The sequence below is a fragment of the Eutrigla gurnardus genome (genome assembly GCF_963514095.1).
Source record: "Eutrigla gurnardus genome assembly, chromosome: 20".
Lineage (NCBI taxonomy): Eukaryota > Metazoa > Chordata > Actinopteri > Perciformes > Triglidae > Eutrigla > Eutrigla gurnardus.
Window position 1 is genome coordinate 12,002,669 of NC_139931.1, and position 26,163 is coordinate 12,028,831.

At 43.0% G+C, this 26,163-nt stretch overlaps 1 protein-coding gene across 5 annotated transcripts; it reads left to right on the forward strand.

Annotated features, from left to right (window-relative positions):
• Positions 1 to 20: 20 nt before the first annotated feature.
• On the forward strand, positions 21 to 15,633 carry trip10a (thyroid hormone receptor interactor 10a). Of its 5 annotated transcripts, XM_084036960.1 has the most exons (16): positions 21 to 338; positions 5,111 to 5,226; positions 5,714 to 5,770; positions 6,114 to 6,261; positions 7,558 to 7,620; positions 8,095 to 8,199; positions 8,300 to 8,428; positions 8,838 to 8,984; positions 9,115 to 9,303; positions 11,675 to 11,839; positions 12,087 to 12,110; positions 12,675 to 12,784; positions 13,085 to 13,217; positions 13,336 to 13,424; positions 13,510 to 13,643; positions 14,104 to 15,633. In XM_084036960.1, exons 1-16 carry the CDS (start codon positions 315 to 317, stop codon positions 14,253 to 14,255), a joined length of 1,785 nt encoding a protein of 594 aa, XP_083893086.1. In that variant the 5' UTR covers positions 21 to 314; the 3' UTR covers positions 14,256 to 15,633. The 5 variants fall into 5 exon arrangements, with proteins under 5 accessions (XP_083893086.1, XP_083893087.1, XP_083893088.1 ...); XM_084036961.1 differs by lacking the exon at positions 12,087 to 12,110 and having other exon boundaries at positions 22 to 338; XM_084036962.1 differs by lacking the exon at positions 11,675 to 11,839 and having other exon boundaries at positions 23 to 338.
• The last annotated feature ends 10,530 nt before the right edge of the window (positions 15,634 to 26,163 follow it).

Here is a 26,163-nt window from a genome sequence, read left to right on the forward strand (position 1 = left end):
ACACTGCGCCTTTAAGATTTAGGATTTGGGAGTGACGCGGATATGAAAGCTAGTTTATCCCTCTTTCCTTCGCTATGAAAACATATTTGGACAAACTAGACCAGCGACTGGCAGACTGCGTTAATTAGCTAATCATGATGCCGGTCTAGATTATTTGCTGGTGGAATCAAAGCCGGATTGTGCGTCGAGGTTACGGCTGGTTTTTTCTCAGCTCGGGATTAGAGTCGCCAGGGCCGTCCTCCGAGCTGCGGTAGAACTTTGGAGAAGTTCTTTGTATCCGGGACAGTCGAGGCAGCTTGGCCGACAGGCTGAACATGGACTGGGGCACAGAGCTTTGGGTGAGTGGCTCGTCTGGCTCGCTTTGGCTAGTAGCGGTTGTTAAGAGGGAGGTAATGCGATTTCTTTGGACGGAGCTCGTTTGGGAAAAGTGTGGTGACGCCGAAGCTCCTGCCGGTGGGGAAGGAATGTGGAGAAACGCTGCAGAGGGAGAGAGAGAGGGAGGGAGAGAGACGTGCACCATGAACGCGGCTCCTCTTCAGCGTTTAGTGGTCGGACACTAACAGCGGGTTAGCAACATGTTGCTCTTGTGGAAAGTGAACGCAAATGAATCTGGGATCCGCGTCTGCACGCGGATTGGATGTCTGTTTGTTTACCGTTAACTCCACCGTGTAATGCACGAGGAAACCGTCTGTAAAGTGGCTTAACTTCAAAACGCATTCTTGCATTGTGAAGAAATGGAGTCAATTTGCACAACAAATCCAATTTCTACATATCATAGACTCTCCACGTGGGCGACTCTTATTGTGTTAACTATGAGTTGATTTGTACGATTTATTCTGCATAATGCAGAAGGCGTTTTTGAGTGTGCGGAGGTGGGTTGCACCCATGGGACGTGTCGGTGTGTTTACAGTCTGGCACTCCTCGCTTCCATAGCGATGGAATCATTTACCTTGACAACAAGCTTAATCACTGATGAAGCTGCTGTGGCGATTCATTCATCATGCAGTGCGCTGGTTTCAAGAGAGCGTGATTTTTACAATAAGCTGCGATTTGTTGGATTGAGTGACTATAAATAGGACATAAAAAATGATGTAGCAATACAACGGGCCTCTTCAGCTGGTGATTTTTAGGAGATGACAGCTGCTTCCTTGGGTCCAAACAAATCAGGATGCCACAGTCTGTAAACTGTGAGCCATTTCAGTCGTGACACTAACCAGAATCTAAACAAAGCCATGCTGGGAAAAAAAACCCACCTTGGTGGCGGTGGCGGTACCATGGCAATGAAGCCACGCGTTTGCAAAACACTCACACATGCACATTCTCAGGGAACCTGAACATGTAAAGTGGAGCACTGCGAAGATGAGGATAGGGAGGTTGTGACCTCATTACAGTCTCCCCCTAGGCCTCTCCCCCTGTCCCTTTTCCACCCGACATGCTGCCGGTGCAACAGCCTAATTAGTTTTGCCCTACTTTGATGGAGTCAGGGAAACATCCGTACCCCAGTATCAATCAGAGGCTCCTTCTCTGTGTGGGAGGCTTTCTTCTTCATCGCATGAAGTTGTTTCACAGCAAACTCCACACAAAAGGCCACTATTCTCTCTTCGGGTATCGTGGACTGTATATTTAATTCAAAATCGTTTAGTACAGTAGGTTTATTTGGCCGTGGCCTCACCTGTCTGCTTAGCCAAAGCCCCGCAGTCGTAATTCTGTTCATGTTTGGTTGGAGAGTCATCCCTTGTGACAAGTCAGCTCAATGGCATCTGTCCCCTGATTGTCGTTAATCCAAAGGCTATTTTAAGGCACAAGTTTGCAGAGAGCGAGATCAGTGCCTGAGTGTTCGCTGTGATAGCGAGAGCTTGCAGACCAACCCTGAGAACAACGGCGGAAGGTCCCTTTAATTCGCTAGAAGACGGGGTGACTCAGGGCTGAAACATCCACCCAAGCCTTGTAGGTCGGTGACTATCAGGGTGACTCGTTTTGAAGTTATGTGGCATTCAGTTTTCTCTCTGGTATTACTGGAAGACGGCGTGTAAAGGACACGTGGATGCTTGCTAGGTTCAGATAAGAGCTTGAAGACCTCGATTTTGAAAGATGATGTTGCAGTCTTTTATTGCACCCCTAGCCCAACTCTGTGCAGCAAAAATAGGTTATGGCTTTCCTTGTTAGAAAGTTCTATAATTACCAAGGCAGAACTACAACATCAGTGCGAGAAAGATGCCGTCGCTAAATGTTCCTAAGGAATGTGTTACACATGTAAAAAGCTTCTCAAAATGTCTAAATTATTATGTACAATTATGGAAGGAGGGCTGCAATAATAATGCAATGCCCTGGAGGTTTTTACCAGAAACATGACATTTGCTGTTCGGTCAAAGGCATGAACATTTGAAAGTTGTCGGAAGCAGTTTCCTACGCAAACCATTTATGATTTATAAAAACAAATCTGTTCAGTACAAACCCGGCCTACGGGGACCAATAAAGATCATCTCCTATGTGTCGTCGGAGGGTTATATATCGCTGTAGTGGGACACTGGTGTTTGCCTAGACAATGATTATGTCATAGAAAGCCATTTTTAAAACAATTTAATGAGGCTTTTAAGCGGAAGCAGTCACAGTTAATTTATAGAGATGATCATTTGCTGCTTTTTTTGCCATTTATAAAAGCTCAATAGAGGCCCATTCTTTTTCGAGAAATGTTGCACTCAACCAGAAAAAAATATAATGTACATGCATAGAGGAACCAGTCAACATACATATTGATTAGTTGATTTAATCGACACATCTGTAAAACTGTGCAAAGCACCACTTAATATCTTGTGTTTATCAGAGATGTGCTCATAAGTGTCTTGGAAATCAGTCATTCAGCATGAATACATATTTTATATCAGCATAAAAATGATTAATTAAATAAAATAGATCCATTTATCACAACTGATGATGATTCCACTGTGCATTCTTACCAGGTATGTGTACCTTTTAAGACCATCAAAGGTTGGCAAACCTTAATAGAGAAGCTCTCTGCCATCTAGCATATCTTACCAGAATCTTAGTGAGTTTGTTACACATTACGAGGTATGCATTGTTTAAATATTGGGATGGGACTCGGATGCTGGCAGGGATCACTTAAAGAGGGAGACGAAATACAGGACCTAATCCCACGATGCTTGCCTCATTCCAGAACACCCCATCAACCTCCCCAGTAGTTGACCTTTCCTGTACACACTGCCACAGACTGATCAGCAGTCCTGGAACGGAATATGCAAACAATAAATGTATCCGTGCAAAAGGCCTGTATCGAGAGATGAGTGCAGAATCAATTTTTTCCACTTTTGCAAGCTATCATAGCCGTTTAATAATACGATGCATGAGCTCCTCTTAGTCATGCAGTTAACAAATCTATAATCAAGAACCTTCCTAGTTACCCCGTTGCTGTGCCGTTCAGCCTCGGCTGCTTCTCTAGTGCTATTTAATGCTACATTTAACGCATCTCGCCATGTAGCAGTGGCTTTTATAAAAGCTCCAGAAACTTTGACTGCAGCACTTAGGTCAGGCCTCCAACCAGCAGGCACTGCATGCTACCAGCTGTGCTTCCTTATGCTTACACAGCTACTTCTTCTTACTTGCTCCTCATCATTGCATTCAGTCCTGTTTTATTGCTTGATGCTTGCTTGTTTTATGTGCATGGGGAACATTTGATGTTCTCACACATTCTGAATGTGTTTTAGGGAATTTCCATTATTGGGATAATTGTGAATATTTTCACATGAGTGACTTGAAAAAGCTGTCTAACTCACTGTCATGGTGCATGCAGTGTGATGCACTAAAATGTATTTTTTTAACTAAAAATGTAAGGTAAAGTGATTCTACTATGTCGTGTCAGTTTTGAGTATATTCTGATGATTATATGTGACATGAAATGTTCACATCGTCCCATGCCAAATGGTCAGTGTGGATAATTACAGGCTAAGTCTTCTGTTCTGTCGATGTGGTGAGGTTTGACTGGACAAAGACAACTACTGCTCGCGTTGAAATAATTTGTAAATAAATAAATTGTCACTTTTGAACTTGACAGCACTACTTTTGAGTGACGTGGTGCCGTGAAACCTTGCCATTTTGTTTTACTTCTATTCTTCTCCCTCCCAAGTCAAATTCTTTTCCACAACTAAAAAGAAAATCTACCGTCAGCACGGGCACCTTGGGGGGAAAATCTGTATTTGTAACTTGGCTGTATTGCCGGTCATTACCTCAGCTCTGTAATTAATGAGTCCAAATTAAACCCTTAACACTGCCTATTGGCTGGATGTTATGTGGTGATGGATTGCAGGCCTCGGTCTTAACCTGTGATTAAGCTCAAAATTGTCTCATTCATTTGGGTTTAGCTTCTTTTGTTTTCCCAGAAGGGCAGGAAGGGTGCAGTAAAACATGGGCCGACTTGTTCAGCATGCCCCCTCCTCAACACTGAAGACGGCTGCAAAGAAGGCCTGGGGGAGTTGCTTTGAGTGGAGAGTGAGAGAATATTGCCTACGAAATCATCGCTCACTCTTGACAAACTTGTCTGAGCTTGAAGGTTTCATAAAGTGTTCGAACAAATATGGAACAATAGAGGAAGAGGAACACAATAATATGAAAAGGAAAAGTCAGCAAATTCCGTTGCACCGCACCAGAGGGGGTTTTTGTGTTAGGCTGCATTGATAATGACTCTAAAGCTCATTTAATGTAATTCACAGTCGGTCCCATTGCTCTCAGGATGTATCGGAAGAGCACCTCCTTTTTCCTGCCTGCGACGACTGCTCTGACCCCGCCGTGTCCTTCGACCATCCTCCCTCTTTAACAGCGTCCGTGCCCTGTGATTTAAAGCAAGGCGGAAGTTCAGAGATCTTTGCTGAGATTTTGTGTGCACATGTGGAGAGCGTTCTAGAAATCCGACACGCCAGAACAAACATCGATGTGTTTAGTTTATTGCCTCCATTCACGTTTCGCTTAGATGACCATAAACTCGACCAGAGGAATGTCCCAGTTATTAGCCAGACGTTTACGCGTGTCAAATACCTTGACCTGCGTGGTGATTGCAAAATATCTTTGCCTTATTTGTCTCCCATGTGTCTTTCTCCAGGACCAATATGACATCATTGAGAAGCACACACAGTCTGGCCTGGAGCTGGTGGAGAAGTATGTGAAATTTGTGAAGGAGAGGACAGAGGTTGAGCAAAACTATGCCAAACAACTGAGGTAGGCCTCGCTCTGGTCGTTGTTCTCCCTGTGCTTTGTGTTTGTGTTTGTGTTTGCATGTTTAAAGGGCTGTTTATGAAATGTTCGTGGGGTCTTATGACTACTGACTACAGAATCTAACTTGTCTCTGAAACACTGGCCTCATTCTCCAGCTGCAGCGTGCTCCCTCTCCCGGGTCGCTCCCAGTCTCCAGGCCCACATCTGTTGTAGTGCTGAGCTTCGCTGGAGAGGAGAGGAAGTGGGAGCAGACTGGCACATGATAGACAGGATGTGGTCGGGTGGAGAGAGGGTGAAACGAGGAAGAAAAGCTATTTTAACGTGTTCATGGAGAACTGCCGTTTTTAATCCCATTGTATAAAACAGCCAGTGGCTGTATAAGAATAGTTTAATTGAGTGAGCTTTCTCCGGCTGTCATCCTTTATTTCCCATTGAGAATGTGTGAAGTGTTGGACCACCCAGTCATTTCATGCACTCTCGCTGTCTACAGGAACCTTTCAAAGAAATATAACCTGAAACGAAGTAGCAAAGATGAACCAGAGTGCAGGTGAGTCATTATAAATCATATCTTGAAAGAAATTATAATTCCTGTTTTTAAGGAAAGCTGCAAAACAATGTTTAATTGCATTACTGGGTCAATTTGGTATTTGAGGGAACTAATTAGGGAAAACTGAACCGACCTGAAGTGGTTAGGAGTCACCTTGTCATTCATGCTGTAGTGTGGGGCTGCTGTTGGAGCCATTAAAATGCCCCTAGAAGGAAGCAGGAATAAGTCATGACCTCCTTATTATGACTTGGCCCAGTGCTGACTTCTGTTTGAGTCTGTGTATGCGTCATCTTATCCGTGGTCCCATCACCGCGTTTGCCTCTCTCCTCCTCTACGACGGCAGGTTGTCCAGCTACCAGTCTTTCTTGGAAATCCTGAATGAGATGAACGACTACGCAGGCCAGAGAGAGCTGATCGCCGAGAACATGATGATGAACATTTGCATCGATCTCACCAAGCACCTGCAAGAGCTCAAGCAGGAACGAAAGGCGGTGAGTGGGCCAGGAGCGCATTGTGTCGGGCTGGTTGAATACCAAATACATTGAATTAGGCATGTTGTCACAGGTAGGACTGTTTGGGAATAAAAATTAGAGCCCGACCGATATATCGGCAGGCCGATATAATCGGCTGATATTAGGCATTTTCCAAACTATCAGTATTGGCATTTATAATGGCCGATAAATGAATATTTTAAAAATAAACGGACGAACTTAACAGAATTTGTTCTCCAGTCGAAGTTCTATTTATGAAGCTTACCAAGTCTTTAAATACTGGTAACTTTGTGTTTGGTTGTTGTTGTTATTGTGTTTTTGTTCAAAGGACTTTAAATTTGTATTTTTATACATTTTATTTATCAGAACTCTAATACATTTTGATGTTCCTCTGTTCCGTTGTGACAATAAAATAAACAAGTTTATTTGTAAACTGCATTATCATTATTTTCGTAAAGACTCATAAATGACTACAAATAACGAATTATAGGGAAATCTGTTAATGTTTTGTTATGCGTTTCTGAAAAAAATAAATAAATAAAAGAATATCGGCCGATATATCGGATTTTTAAATCAACAAACATTTGTATCGGTATCGGCCTTCAAAATCCTTTATCGGTCGGGCTCTAATAAAAATGTACCAAATACAACTTCCTCCCAATGTTCCCCAACAGCTTCAAAACCCGATAATATTCAATTTTATTATGTGAAACCAAGAAAATGCTGCACATTCTCTCATTTGAGAACCTGGAACTCAATCAATGCATTCTTGCTTTAAAAAGATTAATTATATAAATTAAATTAAATTACTTCCTGATTAAGTTTCTGTTGATCAGCTAATGGATAAATTGACCAATGATTGCGGCTCTGCAGTGTGTTTACTAGAACTTGCAACAACAGCCTGAGAACTAACTGAGATTATCAAGTGGCGTCTACAGCACACACTGCTGAGGAGGAGTGTTCTCTCAAGGATGGGAGGAGAACAGGGAGATTTAAAGGAGGAGATCTCACTGTTGTGGCAGGAAGGAAACCTTACTTAGAGCTTCCAGGGAGGAGGCATGGTCATGCGTTGGCTCCGGCCCATTGGATTGCAGCACAGCCGTGTACAGGCTCTCACTGCAGACGTGATGTCTCAAGCAGACACACTGGTATTTGTTTTCTTATCTGTCACGTTCTGTTGCTTTTTTGGAGGTCATTGTTTATTCAGTGTCTGGCCCTGCACATGGCTGTCTCCCTTTCTGTCATCTGACCCACCTACCTTCCTCTCACTTGGTCTATTTTTATGAATGTCTGCAGTATCTGATGGAGGCCAAGAGGGCCCAGCAGAGTTTGGAGAGCACCTACAAGCAGCTCGACAGTGTAAGTCTAGACGCAGAACTTTGACATAGTTTCTAAAAATGACGTTCTTTCTTCTTCATGCTCCATGATTACATTTTTAATTGTGATACGCAAAGCTGTTTAAGCCTTTTGTCTTTGTGTTGGGTTCACTATGAAAGCTGGGAAAAATTCTCTGTAGGCAAATGGCGGCATGTTGAGTGTGGTTTGTCAGGTGGCTATATTTGTCTAGTAAAAACAGATGGACAGAGTGGAAAGCAGGTCCCCATTTTAGACTCCTATCATCAATCCAAGACCTCGTACAAGAAGTTATGATTGGAGATGTTCCCGCCCCTAACCGTCTTTTTTAGAAAGGCAGAGAAAAACACTTCTGCTCAAAATAGTAAACCCTCCTCATATTTCATTTAGGCAACTAGGCCTCACTTTCCACACAGCTGATTGGACCGAACGCGGTCTTTCTCCTTTTCTCTCTGTCATTCCTGTCTTTCTGCACACCAGAGTAAAAAGCGCTTTGAAAGGGAATGGCGAGAGGCAGAGCGTGCAGCGCAGTACGCCGAGAAGACTGATCAAGACATCAATGCCACGAAGGCGGACGTTGAAAAAGTAACAAGGGGAGGGGGGGATAATTTTAAGGACTATTACCATGATGAAAAGAAGAATTAGATCCACTTGGTTAAACTGTTTGCTGTGTGTGTGGTTCCAGGCCAAACAGCAGGCGCATATGAGGTCACACGTAGCAGAGGAGTGTAAGAACGACTACGCCGCACAGCTTCAGAAGTACAACAAGGAGCAGAACACGTTCTATTTTAATGATATGCCGATCATTTTCAATGTAAGTGGGTTGTGTATGACATCTCGTGATGATTAGCCTCAACATTTATTTGAGTTGTTTTAGAACATATTGTACAGTCATAGGTGGCAGAAATATTTCTAAATTGATGGGGGATTTTTTGGTCCAAGAAAACTTTGCAATCTGCACTTTACATACACAATGGAAAAATTTGCATGTAGCCAGTTTACAATATTTTATTTCTGAACGTGAGCAGAAATAAAACGAGAGATGAAATCCTCAGTTAAATCAGTCAAAGCAGTTTCACCCATTCAGATGCTTATAATATATTTTCTAATCATAAATAACTAAACCGTTTGTTATTGGGATACACTTCCTAGTATGGACTATGCATGATGTAATGTCTCAGGCCTGATAATGTACACATACACTGTTGCTGTGTGTTCACCAGAAATTGCAGGATTTGGATGAGAGGCGAATACGGAAGTTGGCGCAAGGCTACCTCTTGTTCTCCGACACCGAGAAGCATGTGATGCCTATCATTGGCAAGTGCCTGGAAGGCATTACTAAAGCCGGCACTAATGTTAACGAGAGAAATGTGAGTTGGTCTCGAAACGAGACGCTAAATGTGCAACATGGGCTTTATGTAGCCCGGTTTTGTTTTTAACTGCACATCTGTTTGAAAACGACTCTTGATTGCTGTCATTCCTGATTTGCGTCTAATGCAGGACTCCATGGTTGTAATAGAGCAGAACAAGTCGGGCTTTGAACGTCCTGGAGATGTGGAGTTCGAGGACTACAGTCAGGGCATCAACAGAGCCTCTTCTGACAGCAGCCTGGGCACGCCGAAGGGCCCCATGGAACTCCTGGGAAAGAACAGGAACAAAAACTTTTGGCTTTTCAGCAAAAAGAGTAAGGTAGGACATTCCACATTTCGCTGGTTTAAGGCCTAATGACATGGTCTCTCATGAGAAGAGATGTGTGGGTTTTTGTTTTTTTTGCATTGTGGTATTTGTGCAATGAATGCTCCATGCAACCCCCTCCATCAATGATCAACGGCAGCTCATTGAAGATAACGGCAGGTGGGCAGGCAGTCAGGTTAGCGGGTAACTCCTTCCACGTTTATATTTGAGCCGTGGAGCCAACAGGAAGGAGCCAGGAAATCCCCTCTGCAGAGAGCACTCATGATGGCCCTGTGGTTGTGGCACACACACACACACACACACACACACACACACACAGAATTATCGCATGAATCTCTTTCGTTATAATGTATGTGAACATCCCAGCACTTCTAGAACAGGTCCTTTGCATGACTCTTTCCCTGACTGTGAGTGAATAAACCTCCCCCCCCCCTGCACACCTCCCTCCTTCTGCAGCAGGGTTTCCAATAGGTCAACTGGCAGTCAGCATTCTGCTGTGCTTGTGCTTTCATCAGCACGGGGCCCAAACAACATTGCATTTTCCTCTACAGGCATCCACAAAACACACTGCGTCTATTATACTGCCCAGGACCTAGCATTATGTCTCTCATCACAATAAAATCTTTGTAACAACAATCGGGGATGACACCCAGTTCGGCAGGTCAGGAAAATTGGATCAGGTCCAACCACACGCATTCATGCTATGGATTTGGAGTTTTTTTTAATTTTTTTTTTATCTATTTGGATCAAGAGAGCCTCACTTCATCGCAAATCATGGGTCTTATCTCAAAGGAGCAGTCTTGCTGGGGTTCCAAAATTGAACTGGTGATAGCTGACCGCTTACCAGCTCCCCCCTCCCCCTCCCCCCCCTCCCTGCATCGGCACTAAATGATCCCCTCTTTCTTCCCACGCAGTGTTTGCTTGTTCGGCGCCTCCTTTCCCTCTGCATGTCTTATACAGGCTGTGCTCTGCTGTGCTCCTCCTGTCCTGTGTATGTGTGTGGCACACTGCTCTGTGTCATCAGTCATGCTCTCCCAATTAGGGCCTGTAGAGCAGTATGAATAGGAGGCTGGCTGTATTGGCTTTTGGTTTATGTCTGGCCCCTAAACAGTCCCACTCTTAGCTGCTCTCTTGTACTTAGATTCCCATAACTCTCCAGAAAAGTAGCACATACCCGGTAGACGTTCACATAATGATAGAGCTGTGCTTCCAGCTCTCAGTATTTACACAAGGGACCTTGGCTGCTGTAGCATTCACTATTGAAGACTACAAGAGGTCAGCCTCCTGTGTAATTTAGCTAATAGATCCCATCCTCACCTTTCCACATAAACATGCTGTACAGCTGACACCGAGAGGTTTTACCGTAGTCTACTGCCGGCATGTTGTCAAGATAACCTCCTTCTAAGAGATCCTGCAGGGCATCCATCAAGCCCCAAACCGTCTATATGCACAAATGACAGTCTGGTAATGAAGCAGACTATTTTTAACAAATGCACTGATTGTTATTTCATCTATATAGGTCGGACTCAAAGGATGTCACAGGTTGAACTGTGAACATGATTCCTAATGATCCGAGTTGGCTAATTTTTTTTTTTTTTAATAAAATGGGTCTGTCATAGGTTTGGCCATGATATCTTTCATTTTTCCAACTGACAATTCATATTCTTGTTATAATCTAGCACATGAGAGCATGACACACATTCCTCATTTGTGGACTACAAATCCCACAAAAGATTGACTATTAAGGTGATATTTTAAATGTGATGGCCTATTAAATTTGTAGTAAATGAGATGAGTTTCTGCACCATATCGCTGCAATGAGGCTGGGGAGTAATATATCGTATACCTCGTATCATTTTACTCATCCTTAAAGTAGAACTATGAAAATGAGAGCCAGGTTGTAGAAGATGACACTTTTTTTGAAGCACATATAATCTGGTTTAGTGTAGTGAGCCGGCTCCAGTCCCTCACTGAGGCTCTGTAACCTTCAACCTGGCTTGGGTTTGACTGCAGGTTTGGGCTGCTGTGGCTCTGGTGTGGGAACTGAGGTTAACCGCTTGCCGTCTTGTTTTTTGTATATATATATATATTTTTGTGTCTGTGTTGATGAGAGCCAACGTGACAGATGTGTGTTTGTGCTTTCTTGCTCTCTGGGCTAGTGTGCTGGGTTTGCTCCAGTGTTGTCCTCCTGGCTTTGTGGTGTGCTTTAAGGTGTTGATGGTGTCTTTTTCTTTCCCTTGTCACCTTGTTGTTTTTGTCTTCCCTCATCTTTTATCCTTCCACCCCCTCTCCCCCCCCCATTCTCTCCACCGCCTGCATACCCCAATGCTCGGGTGCTGGTGTTTGGGTCTCGCCCCCACCCCAGCTCTCTCCCTCCACACTCCCACCTTTCTCCACACCCCCCGCCCCCTCGCCCGCTAACGGACCCCCTTCCCCAAAGTTTGGCCGGGACCCCCTGTCGTACTGTTTGAAGGAGATCAATAAGACAGTCAAACCCAGAATCTCTTCCTTCCGGACCCTCAGGAGATCGGTGAGTCACCAGCGGAGAAGGTTTGGGTGCCGGGAGACCTCCACTCACCAGGGCTCATACATCATCCTGTGTTCCCACCTTACAAGAATGACTCAATTGTTTAGATGGCAATTAACATTGTCGACACTTACATGTAGCAACGAGCTAACATCTTACAAAAGAACATATTCTTTAGCTGGGAAAGCAAGACATTTAAGGATGTTATGAGGTTTTTCTATACACATGCTGTGTCTTTTTTTCCCCTCAGAAGTTTACTCCAGAGAGGATCATGGTAATAACAGCAGAACTGGTGTGGGGGTCTCAGTTGTGTGACACATACAAATGGCCTCCTTTACATTACAACAGCTCATGTTATTAGAATCATTTTTCCCTTCACAAAACTCGTCTGAATGGCAGCATCCAAGATCATGTTATGTGGCAAAAGGCTTGTCCTCCTTGAGTTTGTTTTGAAGAGGAGGCCACCTGGTGGTGGTGTGAGGGAGGAACGCTTGGTAGCGCAAACGGGACACCAATTTCCGAAGTAGCTTGGATTGTCTCTACACTGAGTTTCTTGGGTCACCACAATGTCTTGAAGGTGTAGTTTAAAAATCAGTGAGAGTGGGTGTGGTGGTGGTTCTGGGTTCAGCTCATCGTTAACACACGAGCCGGCTCGACATCAAAATGCCAGACAAATGTGCGACCAGGAGATCGGAAACTAATGTCAGTGAAGCATGGCACCTTGAGCTGAACTCAAACCGCAGGCGTTCATCTGAAGCGTTTTGTTTCCTATGGTTACGGTCGTTGGTGAGATCAACTTCAGTGTAAACAACACACCCCTTCCTGTGAACTCTTGCAGCCTACGGTGACAGAGGACTTCACCCATCTTCCTCCCGAGCAGCGCAGGAAGCGGTTACAACAGAAACTGGAGGAAATTTGCAAAGAGCTGCAAAAGGAAGTCGATCAAAGGTGTGTGTGTGTGTGTGTGTGTGTGTGTGTGTGCGTGCGCGTGCGTGTTCATGTGAATATGTGGGTATCTGTCTGTGTGTTAATACCCATCTCTGTTAGAACTCCGCTGGTGGGTGAAGAGTGTGGATATAATATTCATGCAAGGCACATCAGTGTGTATAACTCTGTGGTGTCAGAGTGAGTGTGTGGGAGCCAGTTTCTCTTGAAAGTCACCCACCTTCCTCATTTGTCTCTCTCTCTCTCTCTCTCTCTCTCTCTCTCTCTCTCTCTCTCTCTCTCTCTCTCTCTCTCTCTCTCCAGTGAGGCCCTGGGGAAAATGAAAGATGTTTATGAGAAAAATCCTCAAATGGGGGACCCTGCTAGTCTGGCATCCCAAATCAACCAGACGTCTCAGAATATAGAGCGGCTCAGAGGAGAGCTCAACAAGTATGAGGTAATCCGAACCTCTGTTGATTATTCATATTACGATGTCATCATGGATGGCATTTTGTGCAACACAAAGTATTGAAGACATAATGTTTCTCCTTTTCACTGATGTTCCCTTTGTGCAGACTTGGCTGGCTGAGGCAGGAGGTCGAGGGGACACGTTGCGCTACAAAACTCACACATTCAACAACAACGGAGCGCACGACGCCCTCAGGTAACATGAAGTTCTTCTCATGGTTGTGTTCTTCTCACGGTGTCTCGTCTGCTCTGCTCAGGAAACCTGTGTGTTTTCTCTCCAGCCCTGATGGAGCTCACTCCGACGAAAGCACCCCCGATCCCTCCCAGGCCATCTACGCTGAGTTTGATGATGACTTTGAGGACGAGGAACTAACGGCTCCTATTGGGAAATGCACAGCCATGTACAGCTTCCCTGGTATGTTACAGGCTGTTGTAGCTGACTAGGATGCGTGCAAAAAGTGTTTTGATGAAACCATCAGTTTCCTCTGAACTTCAGCTATCGCCTTGGAAATCTTGTGGTGTGTTTGTTTTTTTTACTACTGTTGCTGTGTTGTTGATGTCTAGGTGAACTCCCACGTTTAAAAAAAAGTTTTAGTCACTATTTCTGTGAATATCAATGTCTTACATGGAATACATTTGTTTTGTTTTTTTTTCTTCAAATTTACAGCATGCCTTGTGTAGTATATGATTATAGTTTGCCTTCTGATCAGCAAATATTACATGTAGTTCTGTTAATATCATAATTAAGAAAATGGGTAGGAATATATTTCTGAAACCTGCATTAGGAGAACATTTTATTCTGTGGGCTTGTGTAGTGTTCATTGCATTTAAGAGTACTGAGATATTTGCTACAACCTAGTTTGACTGTCTTTCAGGTGCCAGCGAAGGGACCATTTCTATGCAGGAGGGGGAGGTGTTGGCCGTGGTGGAGGAGGATAAAGGCGATGGCTGGACCCGTGTCCGTAGGACCAATGGGGACGAAGGCTACATACCTACATCTTATGTCACCATCAGTATAAACAAATGATGGACATACAAGGAGCTAGAGAAGAAGAAATGGACACTTCACCAAAACTGTATGCAGTTCTTCCTATGGGACCAATCGTAAAGAAGCCACAGAACTCTGGACGGGACCTCAGAAAGGGGAAGGATATCCAACGAAGGGGCTTTGACTTCTTGAGACAGGTTCCCCAAAATGGGCAGAGGAACGGTGCTGACAGAATGTTCCTCGTGGCTTACATTACTTTATTGTAATCCCAGTTACCTAAGCCACCTAAACCACCAAGGTTGTTTTACTTTTTGATATCGTGTCACAATCATTCTTTGGTTTAGGTGAAAACAAATATTGCATGGATCTATCACGGTACGAGTGCTGGTCTCGTTCCACGGCCTAAAAGGCATTCGCTTCTGAACGCGTGAAGAAGAAGAAGTAGAGAAGAAGAGTGCTGCTGCCTTGTTGACACTGAGTGTTCATACCAGTAAAACTGAGGAGAAGTTACCTTACGTTTACTTTTTTTTCCCCATCTAAAAACTGACCTGCATTTCTCATTCGGCTCATGCGAGCCACTTTCTAGCTTAGGACGTCACATCTTGAGGGTTCCTGGGGGATGAGTGAGATTTGGGGGAAGAATGCTTCTTAACTATTGTGTTTCAGCAATTTGTGAGACCCAACGTGTCGACGGCTCTCCCATCATGGTAAATCACATGCCCACCACCATACAAACACTCTGGTGTTCAGACAATCACAGCCACGTCATCATTTCAATCCATTGCAGTAACAAGGATATGGCTCTTGTTTTCATATAGTTACAACCTGACAATTGTACTAAAAGTAATTTATTCCATATGTATGTTCTATGAATAAAATGTTCAAGTTTGACAGAAGTTGTACTTCGTGGTAAGGATGTTCTCACATTGTTCTTTTGCCCCTTGCACACATAGTGGACAGTCTGTAGCCACAAAAGGGAGTAAATAATGCACACATAAAATGTGCTACATTAAGACTATTGTATTTATGTAATAAATAATATATATTTTAGCTGTCACAACACCACTATTGTCTTATTAGCTTTTTTTAACCATTTGAATAAAGATTGATAGATTGTGAGAGAAAATTAAGTCTCTAATTATGTTGCTTATAATGATTTGTTTGGATTTTCATCACATCTTCTCAAGTTGATCCACATCCTGTTCTTTTTTTTTTATTATTATTTTTTTTTACGTCGTTAGTCAGCAAGAAGCAGTAACCGCTCGTGTCTTTGGTGCCTTTCTGGTTAAAAGCATTCTGTATATAACATTTTTGCATATAAGACATTTTGTTTTTCTTAATAAATGTAAAGCACATTTCAAAGTTAGAAGTGATTATGTCATTTCTGGACTTGGGAAATAAATATTTGAGACAAACATGGTGTCTTTTGGTCCAATTTCTTGATAGTATTTCATGAATTCAATACCCGTATCCCAAAATGTTCTCACATATTTTCTTCTAAGTACCACCAGTGAGCTGTGTGCTTTTGGGCACCACAACAAAAAAAAATAATTGTATTTTTTTAAGTCTTGCGGATGTTGCTTGAAAATCAGTCAGTCTAAGAAGCTGCACACTTAATTGCGTTTTAGTTGATTCCTGTTTTGTCTATTAGATTGATTATGAGTTCTTCGCTTCCTGTTTTTAAATGCTGCCATTGTTTCGTGATGACAATCTCCAAAAGCTGAAGACAAAATTCCAGACCCAGAATTCATTGCTACGCCTGTGACCAATACTGATCAGAGTAGATGCAGGACACTCGCAGTAGGTGGCACTGTTGCATCATTTCTTAGGTTATGTGGCTCTCTGCATAATAACGTGTTCAATATAGGCCATGCATTTGCATACCCGATTAAATTGCACCGGCTTCAAAACCATACTGTTTATAATGACTAATTAAATCACCCTAAATTGGCATGCGCCCCACTTTCATACTCACCTTATTCACAACAGCAGGGAAGTGGAGAGAAAGACAATGAAAGTCAACTACGTCAAACACAATTCTGCATTATTCCTATTGGAAATGAAAAGTCTCGAGGGACAAATGAGTTTGCTGAGCTAAGGGAGCATCTAATGACACAGTCACAGTCAAACGACTGAGGAAGCCGATCATCATTTGTATGCAAAGCCTTGAGTCTCAAGATGTGATAAAGGTCAGCGTTTCAGTAAGTTACTGGACCCAGCCAGTATCCTGCGTCTGCATATACAGCTGGACAATACTGCATCCTGGCACCAGAGCTCAGCATGGTGTGGACATTAAAGGGGAAATCCACATTTAATGGTATATCATAGAGAATCAAACAGCTGCTGGATCTTCTGTGGGTTCATAGTTAAAGCATGTTGCACTCTGGCCACCTGCTGTGACATCATCACAGGGGCGTGGACAGAAAAGCAACATGCGGAGAGGTACAATGGCAATTTTCTGCCCTTTGTGAGTCATTAAATATTTACCCTTTTGAAACAGATAACAGAGATGGAGTATAGTTTGCCGTACCTGTTAGCAACGTCTGTTCTCTCTCATCTGACAACAGGGATTAGAGTGAAGCTGCTCCAGTGGTCTTACATCCTGCACAACGCTACAGAACGATGCCTTGGCGAGAGGATGTAGGTACCATAGTTGTACACAATGGCATTTACAAGACAACTCTAGCTCTATTACTGTGTGTCATATCTTGTCTCCACCTCTTACATAGGATTAAGACCTTAAACATGATCACTATATATAATCTTAAATCTATTTGACCAGTCCATTTTTGCAAAATGGCTGAAAAAACCCCCACTTTCTTCTACTTACTGGGATGAAACAAGTCAGAGTCAAAATGAATGAACATTTCAAACAGCAATGGACAACTGTTTGTTGTTGTTTTTTTTTAATAAAAAAAAATCAACACATGTTCTATAAAAAGGTAAGATCGTGCACCACTGCAGAATCTGAGGTTGAGCATGGTTTGGCTGCAGAAATGCGAGGCTGTGACACTCATTAGAGCGTGTGGTGATGTTGTGCGGTTGCTGGTGGGTTCGCTGAGCCTTTTGGAAACGCCTCCAGCACCGAGGATTAAACCTCCATGTTGGACCTCAGAGGTTCTTGATGCGCGTGCGGCGGAACCAAAGATAGGAGCTCACCTTCCACTTCGCTGACCTCATTTCAAGGCTCTCCAAATTGTCGTGGCGAACGAGCAACAGACTCATGATCATCAGCCATCCTTTTAGGTCGGTTGAATATTTATTGGCATACAAGCTTCAGCATCTGTATTCTGTGTCGGTCTCCATAAGAGCCTAAGTGATGTATTATAACTCTTTTATTATGGTGGGTGCTGCTGCTACAAAATAAGAGATTATTTCTCTGCCTCCTGCACCACAGGTGATTAAAGATTTAAGAGCTTGAAAAAAAAAGAGAGAGAGATGAAGGAAAACCTTGAAGCATTTCAGCAGCTCTGTGTGGCCAAATAGTGTATAATCTCACAGCACCAGTAAACCACTCCCAAAGACAATTTACAAGATTAGTAGGACAATGACTTAATCTTTCAAATTCACAGATTTTGTTGCACCGATACTCAACCGCTTTGTGATACGGAGAATGAAATTCATGAATAAACAAGAGACTTTGTGAAGCTTTTTAATGTTACTTTTAGATTTATGAATAAAAGTCCATTCAGATTAATCGCCGCCTCACATTCATTCCTGTGGCACAGCTTGAGGCCAATTTTGTGTATGTTTACTGCTTCTGTCTTCTCACAGCCCATTCTGCCAAAGCTCGTTATCACCACTTTGGTGGCATTCTGCATTCGTTAATCCAGAGAGCCATAAGCTCCACCAATCAAACGTATTTTACTACCACCATCAAGGCTGTACTGAGCTCCAGCGTGAGCCAGGAGTAATGCAGCGCTGCCACGGACTCGAAGCTGTCGGCTCCATCGTTCAATATTGAGTCATCCAATTCTCCAAGGCTACACAAACCCCCCAAATCAAATCAAGTTTTCACATTATAGTCACATTTAACAAATCCCAACAGAGGCAATTAAACATTACATTTACATCAGTGGGCTGCAGGCCTTCAAGGCAACAATCCCCTGATTGGTTGATATTTGGCTTCACGGGCAAGACTGGCAGATGTATTAAATTGTAAAAAAAAAAAAGTAAAATAAAAACCTTCACTTTGTTTTTTTTGTGAAACAGAAAATTGGAAGAAAACAAATAGGAATGCACTTGCTTTCATTTTTAACATCAGATGTTTTCAGATTTTGTTTTTGGATCCTGAATGTCCCAAAATGTGTTTGGGATTAGTGAGCGCCATAAAAAGAAGCGGAGAACAGAAGCACATTTAAAAGAGTTATTTTCATTTATCAAGATGACATCAGGTTTAGGTCAAGGTGAGAGGTGGTGGGGGGAGCAGGGTTGGGATTTATGTGGTTAAGGTTAGGGCAAGTATCTGGGACACTTCTCTCTCTGTGCAACAACAAGGGAATCAAACAGGTTTGCAGGTTCTCGATGTGGAAAAAAGAGTTACAGGCGTCTATAAAAAGAATGTGTGTGTTCTGCTTCAGCTTGAGTTCAGATGTCCGTAACTTGGCTTGAAATTACTTCATCTTTTTATTGTTTTTTAGCACAGAAATTAATCACATCCACAGCTGTCAGGAGTGTTATTCTGTGTGTTGCCACCTCCACTCCACCCACACCAGTTCTTGGTCCATTGGTGGGTTCAGCTCAGTTATTTATTTGCAGATTTCTTCAGTGATAGCAAGGGTGTCATTATGTTTTAAAAAGGGTTGCCTTTATGGAAGGTCTTTAGGGAACCTCTCGGGGAGAACCTAATCCTCTCAAGCCTAATGCACTGCAGTATCTCCTGGATCCATCTATTATGAGTAGGTGGGGAGGGATGTGGCCGTTTATGGAGAAAACGCCTCCTCGCAGGCAGAGTGGTCAATGCAATAAATTGTGTGGCTTTGGGTGAGTTGGATGTCGAAGGGCTTTTGAAAATGTCAGGGTCTGCTATTTAATCTTGTTTTTTTTCTCCTGTTGTGTCACAATCAAAGTCATGAAGGCGTTTCCGTATTCAGTCTCTTTCTAACGCTCAAAGAGTTGGTGATTGTTTAAAGGAAAGACTCACACAGACGGTTTTGTTTCTTTGAATGTATTGGTTTTCCCCAGTGAGAAAGGGACTTAATAACATTGTTTGAACAGGTCTGAAAATAGGGCACCGAGCGGGATGGTAGGACTGGAAGGACTGGAGCTAGACCTGATGGGGCATATAGTCCAACGTGTCTCCTAAACTGATTCCAGATTTGTAAAGCGTTGATTCTAATAATTAATTGAGGAACTCCAAAAAATAGCACTTTTACAGCAAATAACACTCTTACTAATGAAAATGGGGTTGTGTTGGAAAGGATAGAGAAACTGGGGTAATATTACAAGCACGTCCCGACAGAGAGGTTGAGGGCTGTTTCATAATCACATATACTGAAGAATGCAAAATTGAATAAAGAGTTGATAGGACCAGATGCCTTGTTAACCAAATGAGCAGAACTCACAACAGACATTATTGTTGGCAGCTTCATATTTTCTCCCGGAGCACTATTTGGTACTCGACATTGGAAAATGAAGGACCTTTACTCATTGCTGTTATAACCTTATTATCTCTCTATCTACTACTTTCTATTTACTGGTTTTCTCAGTTGAATCGCAGGATATTTCACATGTTAAATACGTGAAATATAAATTGATATCAATTTTGTGAAATGGACGTGATTCAGTTGAATAGCTCTTCAGTGAAATTGCCAGGTACTTAATGGATAAGTGTGTACAGAGATCAGATTCTTCATGCAAATGGGAGTGATTTGGCTAACAAAACATTTGAATGAAGACGGGAACATTTGTACTTATTGCGCTTTAAAATACAATTAATCTCATTTTAAATGTGGTCTTGTTTTCCTTGTCATCCTAAAAAAAAAGATGTTAAAAAGAGGTAAGAAGATTGGTCTGTAAAACATCACACAAGCGATGCAACTTTAATGCTCACAAGCAACAACCCTCTCAGTGGGACATGCCTAAAACACGTCACTGTTGGCCGAGCCGCCTCCTGTAGCTTGTACAACAAAATCTGAAGCAGCGGGAATTCCTGACCCTTGGGATATTACACAAACTTTGTACATGCACCCGTTGGAATATATTAACCCCAGACGAGGGGAGGAAACATTTACATTTAGAGACAATGTTTCTGTCCTGAACTGATCCCTCTGGGTAGAAAGCCTCCAGGCCCAGCAGTGCCACCCAAAGGTTCAACTAATTAAGAGGCTGCATTTGATTTTGGTTTGAGATGGTCAGGGTTGCGGCTATGCTTTAGTGGTTGGGAGTCCCGATCCTGAAGGAGGTGGATTTGTATTCAGCATGAGAGGAAGTTCTGTCTGGGAAGCTCAATTGGGGGCATGAGAAGCTAATGAGCTCCTTTCACAAGGAGAAAAACGCAGGCTGCCAAAATGTGTTCCCTCCTTCTATCGTCCACAAAGTTTGGACTATGATGAAATGCTTTTGTGGGCTCGAGGAAATTCTGCCACTGATATGAGATATTGCATGACACCAGCCAGTTTGTGTGTGTGGTTGGATCATCACATCTCCTGTGATGTCTACCTTGTTCCTTAACTGTGGTAATGGTTCTTCACCTTTCCTTCCTTTCATGAAGGGAGATGAACATCCTGACTCGGAGGACAAAATATAAGTTTGTCTTCTCACATGACAGCGTTTTCTGATCTTCCAAGGCACTTTACAAATCACTGTGTAAAAAAGGCAACATTGGATGGATTTAGGCTGATGTGGTTTGGGTTAAAAGAACAACTTTTACTGTCCTGGTTACAATAATGAACACATGGTTAAGGTTATGGAAGATTGTGGTCATGATTTAAAAAGAAAACAAACTTTGTCAGCTGGAAACAGAAAACAAGCAGCCTTTTTGTCGACGTATCCATCCGCGCATTTTGTCGCTCGGCAACGTCACGCCGTCACGTGACTTCCTCTCGCGCTTCCCTCACAACTATTTTGGCCGCAGGTGGCCAAGTGACGTGACGCAAACATGGCACTTACTGAAAGGACGTGCAGCCGTCTGTCTTTGGAGGAAGAGTCTCGAAAAAGACGCGTGAGTCAACCACCAGCAAAAACGAACCTTTTCTATGATGTAACTGTTTGGATGTGACAGCAGGGAACGTTTCCTAGCTCCCATTAACAGTAGTTATTACTTATATATGTTATAATATTGCAGCACATAGAACCATCTCTTCATCAACGCCTCATCTCAGTATTAAAATCTGTTATTAATTATGTGAGAAAACAGGGTTTTAATCCTAAACGAGTACATTTAGTGTCAAAATGCTCACATTTAATCATAAACAACCTTACCAGGGAAATATACATCATTTACTTGCTTTGTTTGATCTTAATGTGAAGCATAATCATAATAATTACATTAAAAAATAGAATTCAAAGACAAAAAATATGATAAAGTTAATAAAAGTTATGAAAGAGTTATTCTGTATGTAGTAATTGTGACAGCTGCTTACCAGTTGGAAAGATGGCAGCAACGCCAAAGGGCAATTTAGAGAAAAAAGGTAAATCAGGGCAGTTTATCTTTTCTCTCGTCGGCGTGCTTCCCGCCACCGGGGATGAATGGGCTTCTTTAAATAGCTTTGATTAATTAGAGGTTTTAATTGGAAGGGTGTTGGTGGCAGCCGCTCTCTCTCTCCTCTAACCAGTCATTTAGGGGAGTGGTGCCCGTGTCAAAAGGACACCTGGCACAGGCCGACTCTACCCCATCAACCACTGTGTTCAGCCTCTGCTGTATTGACAAACGCTTTAACCACCGCCATCCTCGCGGTGCAGCTGTGGGTCACATGCAACACTGTTGCTGGAGGTGCCTGCTCCCTCTCTCTCGAACTATAGCATTCCTTTCCTTCCCTTTCCATTTTTGTTCTTTCTTCTCTATTGCATCACCACTTTTTCCTCTGTATTAAACCCCCCCATTCTCACCTCCCTTGGGTCTCTTTCATTGTTCCTTGCATTGTTTTGCGTCACTGTGAGCCCCGCTTACAGTCCCCCATTCACACAATTTATCATCTAGTTTATCCCTTAAAAATACCGTTGAGTCGGTGATGTGACTTTTGTGGTGAACTGTAAGAGATTTGCCTCTGTGAGAGCGCTGCTCTTGTTCCAGCCGAGGCAAACACACAGCTGTGCGTCGCTACCTGAGCCAACACTTTCCATCACAACCCCTTCGTCTGTTAGCTTCGATTGCCGTCCTGCTGCGGCTGCTGCTGCTCATTACTGATACAAATGAACAAGCGCAATTATAAACATCATTAGCAATGATTCCCCTTTATTTGAAAACACAATACAAAATCTTAATTATTGCTAAATGCTGTTGAATTCCCACAAAGAAAAGGCTCAGGGAGGGTGTGATTATGTTTTTTTTTACTCATTTGAAAATGCATATATTTATTTCTCAAGTATAGCAAAGTTTTATACATAACTGACTTGTTTAAAGTAGAATATAAGTGCCTACTTGGCCTGCTGAGTGACATTGCTCAGCCTTTCCCACCTTCTGCAGCCTGCTTGGGTATGCACAGTAGCCCCCGGTGATTGATGAGTATCCCCAGGTTACAGCGAGGCTCCGGGTGATGAATGGCCCCTTAGAGGTCTTAGCAGAGCTGATGGGTCATGGGCCTCGGAGAGCCCAGCGCTGGGAGTAAGAAGACAGATCATTGGGGCAAGGATGAGGATGCAGAGGTGGGAGGATGGGAAAATGCTAAATGTATGATAAAATCTGTCTTGTTGTCTGTGAATACAGTGAAAAAAACTGCTGTACGAGAATCACGGTGACTTTATCGAGTTTATTGTTTGTTCCACATACAACACATTCCAGGAACAGCTGTTTTTTTATGCTGAAGGAACTTAATTTCTCAGAGTCTTCCAGGAAAAACGTTATCTCGACAAATATTCCACCCTGACGAGGATTATCTGAACATAACCCCTGATCAATGCCCTAATTGTACAATTAATAAACTTAATTGGTGGACATTAGTGCCCACAGTACACACATTAAAACAAAGCAGTACAAATATAACAATAAAACGTGAATGGTGCTCTCATTCACATGCAATAATCAATGGACATGTGTGAAGATGATTACTGCTGAAATGCTTCCACTCCCATACCTCATTGTTTTACATTCTCTCCACAATTGGAAATAAAGTCAACTTGCCTTTTCGGAGGGTGACAGCTTGAATGTCAACATCACCCTAAACAAGGGTTCTGTATGGGAGACAGTCTGCATCTCTTGTAATCTGTTGGTGTACAACCTTTCCGGGACACATATTTGATCATCCTCCTGCAGTGAATTAACTTAAAATCAATCACGCTGATGCTCGGGGAGCGTGGAGAAACTGACGGAAAATAATATAATCTGTGTTTTTTATCATCACAGGAGATGCTCCTGAGGGCTGGCAATGATTTTTGGGGAAATATTATGTCTGACAGGTTTAGCCCTGTGAACATAGACCGCCTCTGTTGGGTTTGGCTTCCTGATGCAAACTTTCATAAACAAGTAATGAATACTTCTACACAGTGGCCTTATGCACTTAGAGCAAAAGTGATCATCAACTATTCTCTCTATGCAGCAAATATGGTAATTTATCTCTCAAGAAACTTAGTAATGTTCTTTTCCTCTCGAGGCTATTGAAGAGATTCATGGCTGTATCTCTGCACAACAGCAAAGTTGGCCAGCTTCCATGCAGCCATAAAAGGTGCAAACAATGGCTTCCTTTATGGCCATCCTCTATTTTTCTTAGTCGGAGGCGAACAAGCCCATCTCACCTCCCTATACATATGTAGCCCCCCCTTTCCACGCACACACACAATGGGAATAAAAGGGAAAACGCCCATCGTGTGCTCCACGTCCGTGCCAGAGGTCCGTTCTGAGGCAATATGCCACCCGGTAGTATCCACGGCGGCGAGCTGCAGTGGTGATAAATTGGCATGGATTAAATGTCAACCCTGGAGCACATTCACCCTCACTGAACCTGCAGTGAATCTCTTCATATGAGAATAGGTCAGACAAATTAGCACAGGGTCCATCCTCAACACATAATCTTTATGTGTGGCAAGGCAGTTAAACGGGCTGATTGACAGAGGCTCACGTCCGATCTGAAGGGACGTCGATGGACAGGAGGTGCAGGCTCGAGGCATTAGACGTATGACCACCTGCGGGGGACAGGTGTGTCTGTTGGTCTATTGGATATTGACTTTTTATCCACTGATTTACGATACGCTCTTCAGATCATGGTCCTTTTTATTTAACCGGATGTATTCGTCGGGCGCTTGGATTTGAAGTTACCAGATTGACGGCCTGAGTGAAACCGGCACACCGTCTGTGATTTACTGTCAGATGTCTTTCCTGTATTTGGCAGCAGAAGCTGTGTTGCTTTTAGCCTGAATTATGTGTTTTACTTCTTCGTACTTGTCTAATATTTGCTCTTTGTTTTGTAAAATATGTAGACAGTAGACTTGTCCATGTTTGGGTTTGGTCATATACCGCCCCCTCTATGTGACACAACCCTGTTGTGACTAATGGAGTTGAACCGCTGTTGTTTAGCAGGACTGCAGGTTAGGTCAGCCAGATAACCCAAAGATACGCAGAGGTTGCTGTAGTACGGATCTCTGCTCTGTTTCAGTGGTGGCGGCTGCATGATGGGATCCTTAAAATAGATGCTTCATATCCTGAAAATGCCGTTTACTAAAGCGACCCGTGTTGGGAATTTGCCTGTTAGGGCACAAAGACACATGAAGCTCCAGAGAGTATACAGTCTGCAGTCAAGCACAACAGTGCGGTAAATACAATTGAGGCCACCACATGCTGTCAGCCCTCCTGTTTTCCCTTAATCTAGGCCTGCTCTTGAATTTGAGGCTGCAGATTCACCTTTTGGATAATTGTTTTTCCCTCTCATGTCTAATTTAGCAGTCCGTCTCACAAAATCTCAATCAGGTGAGCAGGAGCTGCAGTGCGGTACTGGCATTCAGAAAATAAAGAAAATATCGAAACACTGAATTAGAAACACTGTTTGGATAACAGGATTTCATTTCCTGCAGTCTGTTTCAACTAAATCAGAAGGCTGAGAGGAGCGTAGCTCACCAGCAACAGCCTCCTTAAAATGATGTTCAACAAAACTGCATTGTCAAACACCTTTCAAGGGATTTTTTCCCCTCCTGGAGTATGTTTGTTTGTATTTGACGCATCATAAATGTGTTTATGAATCTGCATAGTGGGGAGGTTGGAGTGGATGGATGGGCCAAACATGGGACTTCCTCCCAGGAGGCTGATGTTCCAACATATTCTCACTTTCAACTCATCAAGCGTCAACACATGACGCTCTGTTGTCAGTGTCGGGGACGGCGTGTCAGTTTTAAATCCTGACGTGCGTAGCATATTTTCTTCGGGAACACATCAATTAAGTTTAGGAAAAGAGTAAATGTCAACATTTGCATTGAGTTTTAGAGTTGGAAGTGAGGCCAGGTTGGCTGTTCATGTCTTGTGTGAAACCAAAATGAATGATTTTAATCCAAATCATGATCTTTTACTAAACAAATCTTTTGATGACTGATCCTAACAGAGAACATGTATGTGTATGTCTTTTCCGCTGTAGATATTGATGTTGTATGAGAGACTTAATCACTGTGTTTGCAGGTGTATGCAAGACACATTTCCGTGTGAACGGACACTAAAGTTCTATCTTTCTCACTTTTTATCCTGGCGACTGGGCCGGGGTGAGAGCGTGAGTGCTGTTCCTGCTCCTCTGCCCCGGGGCTGAGTGATCTCCCATGCGAACAGCAATTAAAAAAAGTCTCCAGTGAAAGAATCAGATCAAACTCCACA